This window comes from Streptopelia decaocto (genome assembly GCF_964273445.1).
Source record: "Streptopelia decaocto genome assembly, chromosome: 7".
Classification (NCBI taxonomy): Eukaryota; Metazoa; Chordata; class Aves; order Columbiformes; family Columbidae; genus Streptopelia; species Streptopelia decaocto.
The window spans coordinates 23,634,474-23,649,067 of record NC_138661.1 but is presented as its reverse complement, the minus strand read 5'-3'; the positions used below and the strand labels follow the sequence as shown (position 1 = coordinate 23,649,067).

The window sequence follows — 14,594 nt, the reverse complement described above, 5'->3', positions numbered from 1 at the left end:
TGAGTGCCTGCCTTTCCCATGTGGTATCACAGGAGGGAGGTAACCTGTGGCTGGGTATGGGAGTCCCGAGGAGGTGCCGACCACGTCAGGTCTCCACGGCTGGTGCTGAGGAGTAGCTCAGGGAACCTGTTGTGCTGTGAAAAGCTGTCTGGTGCTGGTGGAGTGAGAGGGAGGGCAGCTGGAGGTGGGTCAGTGTGAGAACGGGTGCAGGCAGGTTGCAAGAACAAACAGAGGCCACGAATGCAATTGCAAAGAGCAAATTTATTTCAGTTACCTCGCTACCGGGGGATCTCCGAAACAGCACCTAAGTTCCCAGGCAGAGGTGACACAAGCGGAGACGCAGACGCTGCAGAATTCAGCCCTGGTAGAAGATCCAGCCTGCTAATTTTGGCCGGTATGCAGGGATTCACGCAGGCGCGGTTTACCACAGTGCTTTGATCTTTGCCTGCAGGAATCTCAAGGATGTATGATAAGGTGCCTTTACGACTCTTTTCACAGGCCTGTTATCTAAACACAGAGGTTCTTCTTGTGACTTATGTGTTTTTCTACACCCCAGCTGCAGTCGCTAGAGTGTATTTACAATTCTCCTCCTCACCATTCTTCTACTATTCCCATACAGTCAGGATTTGAGGCAGATGAAGGCCCCCCTCTTGCCAGTGCTGCCCTGCCTTTCCCCTACCCGCTGAATAAACCTGCGCCTCTTTAGGGCTAAACCACCAGGAGTAATGAAAGAAAATATGCTGTATTTTATAGATTCATCTTCCCTTGCTTAATTTGAAATGGGACTATTAACGTCATAAAGAAAAATAGATTGCTCTAACGTTTGCTCGTCTTTTGAGTGGGTTGAGCACTTTACAATCACTAATTAAACTTTACAATGTGGCTGCTGTAGTCCTAGCTATATCCCCTGAACTAGCATTTTGCCTAAGGCCGCAGGTCATGAGCCTTCTTTTGACTCATAGGTGTACCCTGACCATTAGAACGTGAACATCATTGTATGAGGAACTACTGAGAAGCAAAATATTGGCAGCTGATAACTAGGTACTACAGATAAAATGAGTTAAATTAACGTGTGGTGAAGTTACACGAGGGAGAAGTTTGGCCTAGAATCTGGCAACTGGCAGGTTGCAGGAACCATCTGTTGCCCCTGGTATCAAGTAATCGTTTTCCATAGTTACGTCTGAATCTCAGTTACTCAACACTATTTGGAAACAGAAGTTCTGCCAGGTTATTATGTAGCAACTAATGCTTCAGGTATCTTCCTTTTAACTGTTGTTTAGAAAAGCTTTTCCTTCTGTTTCTTCCAGACTTATTTTTGTACTCATGACAGGTGTGGGGTGGAGGACTAGAGTGCTCAGTCTACCCAGGAATGAGCGCTCTCATTGGTGAATTTTTTTTTTCCACCCGCATGTTTTAGCTATATCCCAGGCAGTGTCTCCTTATGTATAGAGAGTTTTATTGTTTGTTCTTTGCTTGCTTTCCCTGCTGGACAGTAGAAGAATCATTGTTGCTCCTGGTGAGGGGGTTTGTGGTGTTTAATTTAGAAACTGGGTCTAATCCTGCAGCATTTCTCATTGGCTTCCAGTTTGCTATCAGATAGCAAAAGCTTTATGTGGAAGAAGGAAATGAAAATTGATGCCAAAGAGGAGCGAGACCCATCGCTGCTTTGTCACCAATCTCTGCAGCTGTGCAGAACTTCCCAGCCAGGTGCTAAGCAGAGCGCAGGGCTTGGAATAAAGGGGAAAAAGTGGGTGCTGTTAGCAAGAACTGCTCATAATGTTTTTATCAAAACAATAGCTTTTCAGATGGTGAAAACAATGTTAGCAGAAAGGATACATTATTCAGAATGTTCAGATTTTTTGTTGAAAGGTAGGGAAATACATTTAAAATTGATTTGAAATGAAAAGTTATGCAATTGCTAGGAATGAAGCTACTTATATAGCAGTCTCAGTTTTCCCACTTTTCCTGTTCTCTGTACCTTTCCCAGAAGAAATAAAAAGAAACAGCAAATAATGACTGGAAGTTACTATAACCAAAGCCAGGTAAATTAGAATGTTTTCTTTTTTAATTAAAAAGAGAAAACTCAGTGAAAGTACCTCAATACAATAAATGTTTTTTCATTTTCACTAGTGGCTTTCATAGCAAACAATTGCCCTTTGTCAACTGTGTTACTAACCGTATGGAGATTCATATTTAGTATGGCAAAGCACAATGTCCTGTGCAGACACTGTACAGAGATATTCCCTGACCCACTATTGTATCTGTAGCCTGAGAGATTCTGTCCTAGGCAGTTGCAGGAATTCAAGTCTTTTCCTCTGTCTCACTTTATTCTTCTTCCCCCACTCCCTTTTCTGTCTTTCTATCCTTCTGTCTTTCCTTCTGCCTTTCTGTCTTTCTTTCTGTCTTTCCTATTCTTAAAATATGTGAGTTTGATTCCTGACTTGAGCAGGTTGAGTTGGGATTTTGAATTCACAGCCCAGTCACTCAGAATGTCAATTGTCTTCCAGGGCACTGCACTGTGAGTCCCAAGGCTGGAAGCTCTTTAAAAGACCATCTGACTTTTAAAGGAACATTTGCAGAAGAATATATATCTTTTAGGTCTTTCTAAATCTACCAAGTATGATTGATTTATCAATATGTAGCAACTAATGCTTAACTAGACATCTTCAGTGGTGTTATAGTGCTCCATTAGAAAATCTGAAATAATTTCTAAAAGTGTTAATTTCCAAAATGCTGCTAGATATATATATATATATATATTTTATATATATATATATATATATATTTTATTTTTTTTTTTTTCCCACCCCAGGCTCATGTGGGGTACTAAGCTGACAGGCTTTGCTTCTTGGGTCTGTGGCCCTGGCATGGTGCTGCCCCATTTGGGGTTTTCAGCAATGAGATTTGATACAGGGAGAGAACAGAAGAGTGCTGGTGCAGTGCCCCCCAGTCTGTTCCTTAGATGGTGGAGGGTTATTCCCTGTTATGCTATTTTCTAGTGGTTTTATCCAGCCTCATTTTAAAACATATCAGGCAATTGTGCTCTCCACCCCATCTTTCTGCAGTCATGCCCAAGCACTTCTGTCAGCCCAGGATGTGCCCTCTGGACTTCTTGTTCTAGCCAATGTCTGGCTCTTTGTCACCCTACCTGTGTGAGGATTCCTCTTACGCCTTGCTCCATGTACTCATTCTCTGCCTTTTTGACTACTTGTGTTTTATTTACTCTGAGAAATGTCATTACCTCATCATTAGGTGGTTCCACTGAAGCAAACAGATGAATTCTTTATACTTGAATTTTGTACATATCCTTTTGTTCTGCATATCTTAATGTTTGTTTCTACATTTCACAGTAACAAGTCTCTGAGGAAAAGGCATAACTACAGAGAAAGCTTATAGGGCAAAGTAGTGTGAAACACAGAAATGCAATCCAGGAATACGTACGTGAATTACAAAGCAATTACCAAACCCCTGTCTTGTGCGTAACTCTTTCCACTTTCTCGGTTCCTGGGCTCTTAAGCCTAAACTGGTCTCATCAACAGCCTTCCTTTCAAAAAAGATACTGCTGTTTCTGCCTTGAGGCTCCCTAGGGCTTGGTGGCCCAGGTAGTCTTTACCAGGACTGTCTCCATCCCTGACTGTGAGGCTGCTGTGGCAGCAGAGTGGCCAGTTGGTTGTTGCAGCCCTGCCAGCAGGCTGGCTGCGACAGACAGGGAGCGCTTCATGACAGGTCACCAGGTTGTGCTACAGGCACAGGCCAGGCTGAAGTGGCTGCTCACTAGTACAGCATGCCTAGCTGGTTAGTTTAGAAACTGGCCCCTATTGTGCAAAGCTACAAGCCATTTCCTTGATGATCTGGAAAGTTTTCAATATCCTGAGCCATTTAATGTATTATCCTTTTCCAGCCAAGACACCAATGCTTAAAGATTTTTGCTAGCAGTCTGTCTTGGCAAAGATTTCCACTTCCATTCCGCAGCATGCCAGAATTGAGAAACCTATCTATGCATAACGTCTTGTCACATCCCCCCAGTAAACCTTAGGTAGAAGTGGGGAGGAGAACAAGGGGAATTTCAGCAGGAATTTTGTGTATCAGAAGATGAAAAGAGCAGAGAGCTAGGGGAATGCAGTGATTTCCCATGGCAAGAGATTCCCAGCCTGCTGTTGTGCATGTACCCACAAAAGTCAACACTTTTCTGGAGCTAGTGGTAAGGGAGGAATGTGATTCGGAAAGCAGACACCTGATCTCACGGTAGCTGCAAGCTTTTAAAGTCTTTTCTTCCTCATGCTGGTCAGCTTTGGTCACTGTGAGATCTGTGTGAATGTGGGTCTCTCACACTTAGTTCCCATGTTTAACTGGGCTCCCTGCAGGGCATTCCCGTTTGGTCCATAAAGAGAGCATCAGCTATGTAAGGAGCTTAGGAACTAAGCTGAGTGCTCCCTGCTGATAACACCTGTTCGCTAGGTTTAGGTGTTCGTGTTTGCTTTCTGGGAAGCTGAGTAGAAACTTTTGCATGAGATAATGAAGTTGCAAAAGGCCAAGTGTGTCCACTGTAAGTTTCCAGATGTCCACAGGCCCTTTATTTCAATTTTAAGTGGATGCTGTTTATCTTCCCATGAGCCAACAGACTATAGGGAATGACCTAAATTAATTACTGGCCATACTAGTGACAGGGAAGTCTGGCCAGGTGCAATATCCCCCTCTATGAATGTTATGTTTTTAGTAAAATAACCAAACTGATTGCATCTGTGTCTCTCCTCTCCATAATACACTATCACAATATTTGAAAACATGCAGACTTCTCTGACTTACTGGAAATTAGGTTCAAGAGTGTAAAAATGTATTGAACAAAGTGCGAATTGACTGTGACCTGTAAGTGAAGGAAAGAATGAGTTTAACTTTTGTTCTTATTCTAGCCTTTTTGATACTCCTCTTATATGTTTCTTGTTTGTTTGGTTGGTTGGTTTGGTTTTTTCTTTTTTCTTTTTTCTTTTTTTTTTTTTTTTTTTTTAAGGAATGACTATATGCCAGCTGGAGTGTAGAGGAATTTTAGTGCTAGCTCAAGTACAGAAAATCACAATTATTGATGTGTACGTGATCAGTACCTTGGAGATCTGTTCTTGACTGTGTTGTGCTAGATTCTGTCAGAAAAAAAAGACTGCTCTTGCTCATCAAGAACTTAAAAACCACATAAAAAAGGAATAAGCAGATGGATAGACAGACAGATAGGAAGAGCAAGGTGTAGCTGGTTGGTGTGCCAGGCGTTATTTTTTTTTGGTCACTGCTTTTACGCTCCGTACTCTTTCCTAATGCTAAGTAACTGATAATACAATGCAACAGTGACTTTTCTTCTTCTTGCTTAAAAGCTGGGAGCCCCCCCTACTCCAACTGTGTCTCTCCTCTGAGGCATCTCTAATACAAGCCTGTCTCTGCAGCATCAAATAAGTTTTTTGGGAAAAGTAAACCCATCCTAGACTGTTAGCCTTGGGAAAATCTTCTTGGAAGCAGCCTGATTTTCAGGCATTGATGACATGCTCAAACTTCAATTTTCAGAAATGATGAGAACATTTTTTAAAGAGTTGATTTTTATTAAAAGGAAATCTAAGTGTCAAATGCAGGATCTGGAGGAAGTGTTGCCGTTTATCAATAATGCCAGCACTGCAAATTCATACAATTCCCTGCTTAACACTCCATGCTGTGATGTGTGTGGCATCTGGCTTTGCATTTGATATATTAGGATCTGGAAGAATAAAAAATGCTACAGGTCTGTCCAGGCTTCTTGGTGGCAGAAAAGAAGAGAATGCAGGGGATGGAGGCAGACCAACTACAGGAGCAAAATAAATAATAATGATTCAGAGCCCTCCAATTGTTGAACTTCAAAGTCTTTAGAAAAGCAGGTATTCTTTGTTCTCCTTTAATGACAGTGGAATTGAGGGAAGGCCGGTGTTCCCAGTGCAGCTGCCATGGGAATTACAATAAAGGCTGTTGAGTTTTGCAGAAATTGCTCTCCTGGTTAGTACCAGCTTGGGGATGGGGGAGTCTGGTTTCTCCTACGTGGCAGTACAGAGCAATAACTGCTCAGCTGCTGCCAACACTTCCTTTTAGCTAGTCCTTGTTAGTGGAGAGTTTGTGGTAATGGGAGTAATTAACACACTGGGAGTCATTTCTGTGTCCTGGAAGGGAACAGAAAGCCATCAGAGCAGCCCCAGACATGATTGCTCTGCAGGGTTATTTTCTCTCACTCTTTCTTTCTTCTCCATTGTGCTTGGGTTTTGATTTTTCTTCTTTGTGTTAAGAAAGCTGGAGAGCTGAAGTGATCTGTAAATTGCATTCATGCTGAGCTTGGGCTAGGTAGGCTAGTTAAAGGTCACTCTGGTGGACTACATGGCCTCCTCTGGTGGGGTGGGGAGAGTGTTTAAGAAGGGAGTCTCACTGTCCCTTGTGGTGCTTTTAACCCTTCTTCTTCCAGTGTAGATTTGAAGAGTTCTGGTTCTGAATTAAATTTGTTTAAATAGGCCCAGCAGGTGAGAACCTTGAAGAGTGATTATTATAAAATATTAACTCTTCAGCAGCCAGATGGCTTCCCAGCCAGGTGGCTCCAAAGTGTGAGACTGTGCTGCCGTGGTCCCATGCTTGTTGTTGAACTGAGCACATTACTAGCTTGCTCATGTTCTTTCTAAGGTGGCTGTGGCATTGCAGCTGTGTCTCTTGTGAGTGCCTGTGAGCTCAGCTCCCCCATGCACAGGCACATAGTTTGAGTGTTACACAGTGCTTCTGGAGGTGAGCTGCAAACTAGACTTTTCATAAGCAGTTATTCTTGCCCTCCCCAGATGAGAATGGAGGACAGGGAAAAGAAGAGCAATGGGCTTAACCTGTGTGATTTCAAACCACGTGCCCAAGTACCAGGAAACCAACGAACCACCTACCTACAGATCACGACTGACAATGTATGCATGTGCATGTGTATATCCTCATCCTCTATACAGGAGCAAAGACAAGGAAATTATAACTTTTTAGTTTATTTTTTTGTAATTTCTTTTTCTTTTAAGAGGATACTCTTGGATTGCAACCCTTGATCTCCCTGAACAGTTGTGTCTCCTTTTCTTGGTTTTTGCTTTGATACAGAGTTTTTGCTGCTGTCTCCTAGGGATCTCTGTGCTGAATTCAGATAAGGAGAATTGAGCAACTCCATATCCACTTTCAGGAATGGAAAAGCTAAACTTGCATGATATATCAGTGGTAGGTGGAACCAAAGAAGATAGGAGACCATGTCTTCTCCTCAAGCTTGGGGCAGGGCAAAGCCATGTGAAGTTCTCCCAGTGATGTTAGAGACTGTCATGAATACTTTAGCACTGGAAACTGTCCAGAAGAGGTCACCAAGTTCTATGTGTTACCCTCAGTCCTCAATTTAAGATGCTTGCCTTCATGTCGACATGTGTCTCTATATCCAAGAAAAAGCCCCAAATCTCTGTGTCCTCTTCCACTTCTCTCCCTGTAACCAGTCACATAAGATGCTGCACCTCGTGAAGTTCTGCCAACTTCAACATGAGCTGGGAGTGTTCAGTTCCTTTTTTCCCCCCCAGCGACCGTAGCAATTCACAGTTTTTCTACCTGCATTTTTCAATGGAAGGGGATTTTTTATTATGTTTCCCCCACTTCTTTTTTTAGCCACAGTTCAGCTGGGGATAGACCAGGCAGAAAGATTTCTGCTTAAGAGATAGAAGTCTCTATGGAGACCCACACTCAAGGCATGAGCCAAAAGGAGCCCATTGCTCACTAGAGAACTGGATGGGTGAAGACAGGCTGCATAAATACTATTAATTCCCTACTTCTCTGCTGCTGGAAAACTATCTTTTGATATCGGTTATTGATTGTGAATGTCACTGGATCATTTTGAGCAGCATATGTCATAGAGCTGTGATTTGGGCCAACTGCAGGAACACACAGGGACACAGAGCCAAGTCAGGACACTGTTTACTCCTTCTTAAAACTCTTCTGCTTCAACAGGGCCTGGGGAATAAAGCAAGTCATAGGATTTTTTTTTTTTTTTTTTTATAGTGAAGACAAGGACAAGGGTGGGCTCATATGGAGTGTAAATACATGGATCTTAGGTCACCTACTGTATTCTTCCCTCCACACAAAGTATGGCATAATGAATACTTCAGTTATGGAAGGAGATGGCAGACCAGGGGGACTTGTAAACCCCTCCGATCAGTGTGTTCAGTGGGATTTTGTCTGACATCCATAAGTAGAATAACAGGACTTACACATGCCTGCACTAGGCTGCAGTGGCAGGGGGTTGTGTGGGAAGCGCAGGGCAACAAAGATGATGAAGGGAGTGGAGCATCTCCCTTATGAGGAAAGGCTGAGGGAGCTGGGTCTCTTTAGCTTGGAAAAGAGAAGAGTGAGGGGTGACCTTATTAAAGTTTACAAATATATAAAGGGTGAGTGTCACGAGGATGGAGCCAGGCTCTTCTTGGTGACAACCCATGGTAGGACAAGGGGTAATGGGTTCAAACTGGAACACAAAAGGTTACACTTAAATTTGAGAAGAAACTTCTTCTCAGTGAGGGTAGCAGAGCACTGGAACAGGCTGCCCAGGGGGGTTGTGGAGTCTCCTACTCTGGAGACATTCAAAACCCACCTGGACACATTCCTGTGTAACCTCATCTAGGCGTTCCTGCTCCAGCAGGGGAATTGGACTAGATGATCTTTTGAGGTCCCTTCCAATCCATAATATTTTGTGATTCTGTGAAGCCAGCCTGTCCTTGACTTCTTCTAACTCTGTTATTCCTTCTGCACTAGGAGTTGCTGAAAATTACACTTTCAAATACAAAAAAGTCTCTCCCCAAAGCAATTAGGAGCCGTAGAGGGAGGCAGTAGAGAAGGGAGGGCAGACAAACCTGTCTCCTGCAACCTTTCCATGCAGTTGGATAAATAAACTGCGGAGCAGCGCTGTGCCCAGCTTCTTACCCTCTTTCCTAAGCAGGTGTGTTGTGAGACATTTGCAACAACATTAACCCCACATACAGAGCGTGCCAGTCAGTAATTATGGAAATTAGTTAGCAATTAGATAATGTCACTCACTTTCTGCATACAGCTGATAAGCAGTTGAAAACCACTCCAAAGAGATGGGGAGAACCTCTCTGTGGGCTGCTGAGCAGATGGCTCTGACCTCCTTGGCATTAATAGGCTGCCCTCAAATTTGGGGGGGTGTGTGGTGTTTGGGAAGCACTTGCCCACAGCACTGTGGTGGGGCTGCCCCGCTTCCTTGGCTGGGAAGTTGTGCAGCTTTATCAGCCCTGCAAGTGGGACATTTCAGAAGAGCGAGTGGGTGTGTTTCCTGCAGTGGGTTTGTGTGTGCAGGGTGCAGGTTCCTCCCTGGCTCAGCTCTCTGACCGGCCAGGCAGGCGGTGCCGGCTGCTGGGCTGCAGTGGAGAAAACTTGCTGGGTCCCTCATTCCTTCACAGTAGCAGGCATTTAAAATGCTCTGCAAAGACCTCGCCTAGTGGTTTGTTGAAGGGCTGATCGCATCAGACTGGCTCTATTGTTTTTTGCTGCTAGATCACATTAAGCCAAAAATATAACACAGAAAATATTTGTTACGTTGCTTTTCTGTGTGAGCAATAGGTGGAATTGGAACAGGGGTGTTGCTAATTCATGACTGGAAGAGGCGGTGTCCATCATTAAGTCATTTTTGGTCAGGTGTGTTCATGCTGTGACAGCATTTGAGGTTTCTCAGAGATAAAAAATGTGAAGAAAATATGATGGGACTACATAGTTATTGTCCCAAACTGTAATGCATTGCTATGGTAGCAGTGTGCTGTATGAGGCTGTTAGGGTAGTACTTATGCTAAAAATAAAATGGTAAGAGCAGAAAATTATTCGTTCTCGGTGTGTCTTGGAGGATCATTGTGGGAAATGGGTGAGGCACAGATTTATTATGTCAGGATTTAGTCTCTCAGTGTTGGGATTCAGATCCTGGCCACTGCTAGAAAGGACACTGGATCTTCTGAATTTTTCTTTAAGACCCTGCTACTGTGTGGTGAGGTTTGCTCTCCCAGGCTGAACCGTGGGAGACACAGAACTGGAATCACAGGAAGCACCATGGGTCAGGACTGATGAGTGCTGACAGAGCTCTGGAGGAGCCTCAGATGTCCCCAGCCTGCTAGAAGCTGGGTGCAGGCTGCCTTCACAAAACCTGAGCTGCAGTGTCTAAAAGGGAATGAAGCACCCAGGAGTGACACCTATATTTCATGGTTTTTGTGTCTTCTCCCTCTTCTGAAACAGAACTGATGCTGTCTTCTTTTAAAACAGCTAGAAAAGGATTGCCTTGGCATTCCTCATCCAAAACAGATAGAGAGGGATTGCCTTGGCTTCCCTCAGTCAACAATGCTATTCATGTTTAGCCATTTCTGCCTGGTTTGCCTTGTTGACTGTGGCTTTTGTCCTCTTCTGATGAACATGTGTCAATGTTACAGAAATCTGTACTATGGTGGTCACCTACTTCCTTTACTGTGCCTTTGAAATATCTTGAGGATGGAATAGACCCATGCAGACTGAGATTTCTTTGTGTGTGTAAAACAGGGTTTCAGCAGTGTAGGGTTGGGAGAGACTGGTGGGCTTTTTGGACAGGTGCTTGGGCGAACGTGGGCATATACATCTCATCTGTGGTTATCTATAGAGTGTTCACACCTGCTGCTGTGATTTGCAGCATCTTTCACTGGTTCTCAGAGTTGGTGTTCTAGAACAGGGAGAGAAGAGTAGTAAGACTGAGGACTGTTTCCAATGTAGATGATGCAACCCACCCTGCCCAGGAGAACCGAAAGCTGTCTCGAGAGCCCCTCTGCAGTGGGGGCAGTCTTGGTGTGTGGTTGGTGCCACATCAGGCTTGCCTCCCACCCCAACTCAGGCTGAGCGCAGAGCTGGCTGATGGAGCAGGGAATTTTACTATGGTAGTGGTAAATGTTCCAGGGAACTGTGAGCTGCAGGCTAATTTACACACGCTATTATATTCCTATTCCCATCCCATCAATAATTTCAGGCTTGGGTCATCACTTTCTCTCTTCCCTCCCTCTCACTCTATTCTCCTTCTCTATAAATCATGGACTATTTTAGTGGAGCCACTAGGGAGCACAGAGGAGAAAGGTAAATGGACAAGAGACACATAAGACTTGTTTTTCCCCAGTTGATTTTCAAAGCCACCCCTGACCCCATTAGCTGAGCCAACATCATTATTATTAGGAAAAAAGATTGAGTATTTGGATCTGTGTTGTTGTTTTGATTTTGGTTTTGGGTTTTTTTGCTGTTTTTTTGGTTTTTTTGTTTTTTTTGGGGGGGGGGGGGGGGGGTGGCGGGGAATGTGTTTGTTTTTTTGTTTTGTTTTACCTTTAATTTTACACCTCTCCTAACACTTCCTTTTTCTTCCTTCCATTCTCCTGAGCCAAGCTGTTAACAATTAAAAGGAATTATCTTCCCTCTGGTTTTGACTTGATTTTTATTTGTGTTTATAGCAGTTTAGCTAACAAGCTCCACTGAGGCAGCTGCAGGGAGCAGGCCTGGTTTCCACTGGGCACTGAAAGCTTACATTCCACTCTGACTTGCAGCTTTTCCAATTTTGTTTTCTTAGGGACTTGTTTTTTGTGCTGGCTAAATATGCCAGACTGACAGCCCTGGAGACTGATGGCTTCTGCAGGTCCCTGGGGCAGGCAAGGCAGTGGTGGTGACTATGTGAGGTGTCCCCTCCATTGCCAGGTGATTCTTGTCTGGCTCAACCTCTGCCCTACCTAAACAGAAACTTTTCTGCACTGCCCATTGCTGCAGTGTCTCTGGGCCTCCTCCTTCAGAGCAAGGTGGGGGGCGGGGTTGAAAGGCATCTTATATGAGCTCCAGCAACTCTCATTGTCCACAGCACAAAACTTTTTTCCCAGATACTGTCTCACAATATTTGTGATCCAGTTTGTGAAATCTGCATTCATGTTGGCTTCTGGGAAGGTGGAAGTCTTGATTCTTATCACCTCCTTTCCCACTTCGTGTCTGTGCTAGTTTTAGCCATTCCCAGAGCTGTTCTTGTGCCCAACCCATCTCTGTGAGCAAGTGCCTGTGTTAATGGACAACTTCCTTTCTTTTTAATCATGATTTTCAAAGAATGAGCCTAGCTTTGTGCTGTTTTGTAATCTTAAAACATCCTCCTACCCCAGGCATACAATCACCCACATGCAGATCAGCAGAAGTGGATTAAATTCCAGTGTTAACAGGTGTAGCTCCTGCTCACTGAAGGCAGTTGGAATTGCTCGCTGTTAGCTAGGGGTGAATTTGGCCTTTTTGCCAAACCACTGGACAAGGGTACATTGTTAGGTGCTTAGACAGTTCTTATAATCTAAGCTACAAGTTTCCTATCATCTAAGCTACAGGCTGCCACATGTAATTTGCATAGCACCTCTTCCCAGGTTGCACAGGTCCCTATTAGAGTCTCTCAAGTTGCCAGACATGTAAAGTAAAAGCAGCTATTGCATGCCAGGCTGACAGCACAGTTGTCTTCTCTAATGCTTGTTTGGTATGCCAGGAAGCATAATGAGAGCAGTGGAATGGGAAGTTTGGATAATGTCTTCTCCTGCCCTGTATCAACTCTTTTACTCTAAGGAACTCTGGTCTCTGCCATAGGCATTTTCATTGTCAGATAATTATTACTGGGGAAGCTCCAGCCCCATTTCTCTCTGTAAAGTGGATGAGATTGCATCCATCAAAGGAGTTAAATAATTTTGTGTATTTTTACATTGCTCAGTGTTGTGGTGTGTGCAGATCACTTGGTGAGTTCTCTATTTGGTCCTCTTGGTTTAGAGAACATCGATGTCCTTGCTGCTTTGGAGGACTGTATAGCCAACTGCAGGCATGAGGAAGTGGCCAGTGTAAATGAGTTACTGGGCAAGACGTTGATAAGCTTCATGGTAAAGATCTGGTGAACAGTAGGACTAACTTTTTCCTTTCTTCTCTTGACCCCACAGGTCTTGCAAGCTCTGTGAGTGCCAAGCAGTGAATTATGGGCTGGGTAACCACCAGTGCATCATGAAGATTGACTTTATTTTTGCCCTCCCGAGGATCACGTGCTTTATGAATTCACTCTCTCCTCCATCTCATTGCTGCTTCTGTCAATATTGTCATCACTGCTAGGAAACCAGAATTTGAGACTTGGACTTCAGCTCTGCCTTTCCTTGCTCCCTGGAACAACCAGTGTCAGCTGTATGTCCTACTAAACAAACCACTGTGGGTTATTCTGCCCTTCACAAAAGTACACTGTCTGGAGAAGTCACTTCATACACCCTGTAATTCTGAGATAAAAGCTTCTGGATCCTAAAGGATAATTGAGATCTTTCTCTGGGGAGAAGACATTTCCTCTTGGTCACGTGTACTTGCTGTCTCTTTTTCCACTTACTCTTCATCTCTCTTTGTCACTTTCTGTGCTTTCCTCTTCCTGTTGGATTTAACATTTGGCATTGACTGCTGAGGTTCTCCTCCCGGTAGCGTGGCATTTGTTTTTCTCCTAGGGAAGAGCAGATTCTTAAACAATGGGCTTCACTCTGCACTCCATCTACTTCACCTTGAAGGTGAGTTTGCTGCTGGGCTCCTTGCTGGGTCTCTGTTTGGGTCTGGAGTTCATGGGCATCCCCAACCAGTGGGCCCGCTACCTCCGCTGGGATGCCAGCACTAGGAGCGAACTCAGCTTCCAGTTCAAGACCAATGTCTCTGCTGGGCTTCTCCTCTACTTTGATGACGGTGGTGTCTGTGACTTCCTCTGTCTGTCCCTCGTTGATGGGCGCATCCAACTCCAGTTCAGTGTGGACTGTGCGGAGACTACGGTTATCACAGACAAGCAGGTCAATGACAGCAACTGGCACTTCCTGATGGTCAGCCGCAATCACCTTCGGACGGTGCTAGTGCTGGATGGTGAAGCCAAGCCGGGCGAGGTGCGTCCACAACGCCAGTATATGAATATCGTCAGTGACCTTTTTGTTGGTGGAGTCCCGCTGGACATCCGTCCTGCTGCCTTGACCCTTGATGGTGTTCTGAGTCAGCCTCCATTTCAAGGATTTATCCTGGATCTGAAATATGGCAACTCTGAGCCGCAGCTCCTGGGCAGTCAAGGGGTCCAACTGGAAATGGAAGGGCTCTGTGCAGAAAACCCCTGCGAAAACGGTGGCACTTGCTTCCTTCTGGACGGCGAACCACACTGCGACTGCTCAGCCACTGGATATGCTGGCAAGCTATGTTCTGAAGGTAAGAGAATACTTCCCTGCTTCCCATTGATCTTTACAAATCCAAAGAGTTAATTTGTCGCTTAGCAGAGCTATGACTGAGGTCTTATCCCTGCTAGTGGCTATCAGAGGAACTAAAGTTCTACCATTCTTTTTCCAGCTTGAAGTAATGAAATGGGAGCAGGTAGAGAACATGAGCAATTGCAAAAAGTCCTTTCTGAAAGGAGGCTACATTTGTACTATGGGCAGATTTTCATCAGCAACTTACTAACAAGGGTTGAGAACATAAATTGGTAAAAACAGAAGTAGCTGGTGTTGGTAAAAGCAGTGGTAAGAAGTTCTTAGCTA

General features: G+C 44.4%; 1 protein-coding gene across 1 annotated transcript in view; it reads left to right on the top strand.

The window, feature by feature from the left end:
- Window positions 1-13,555: 13,555 nt before the first annotated feature.
- NRXN3 (neurexin 3) overlaps window positions 13,556-14,594 on the top strand; it is a gene marked incomplete at its 5' end in the record, with an annotated part of 972,314 nt that continues 971,275 nt past the window's right edge. The window contains one exon of the mRNA XM_082057637.1: window positions 13,556-14,268. Coding sequence (XP_081913763.1) covers window positions 13,560-14,268 — 709 coding nt within the window. The remainder of the gene's footprint in view (window positions 14,269-14,594) is intronic.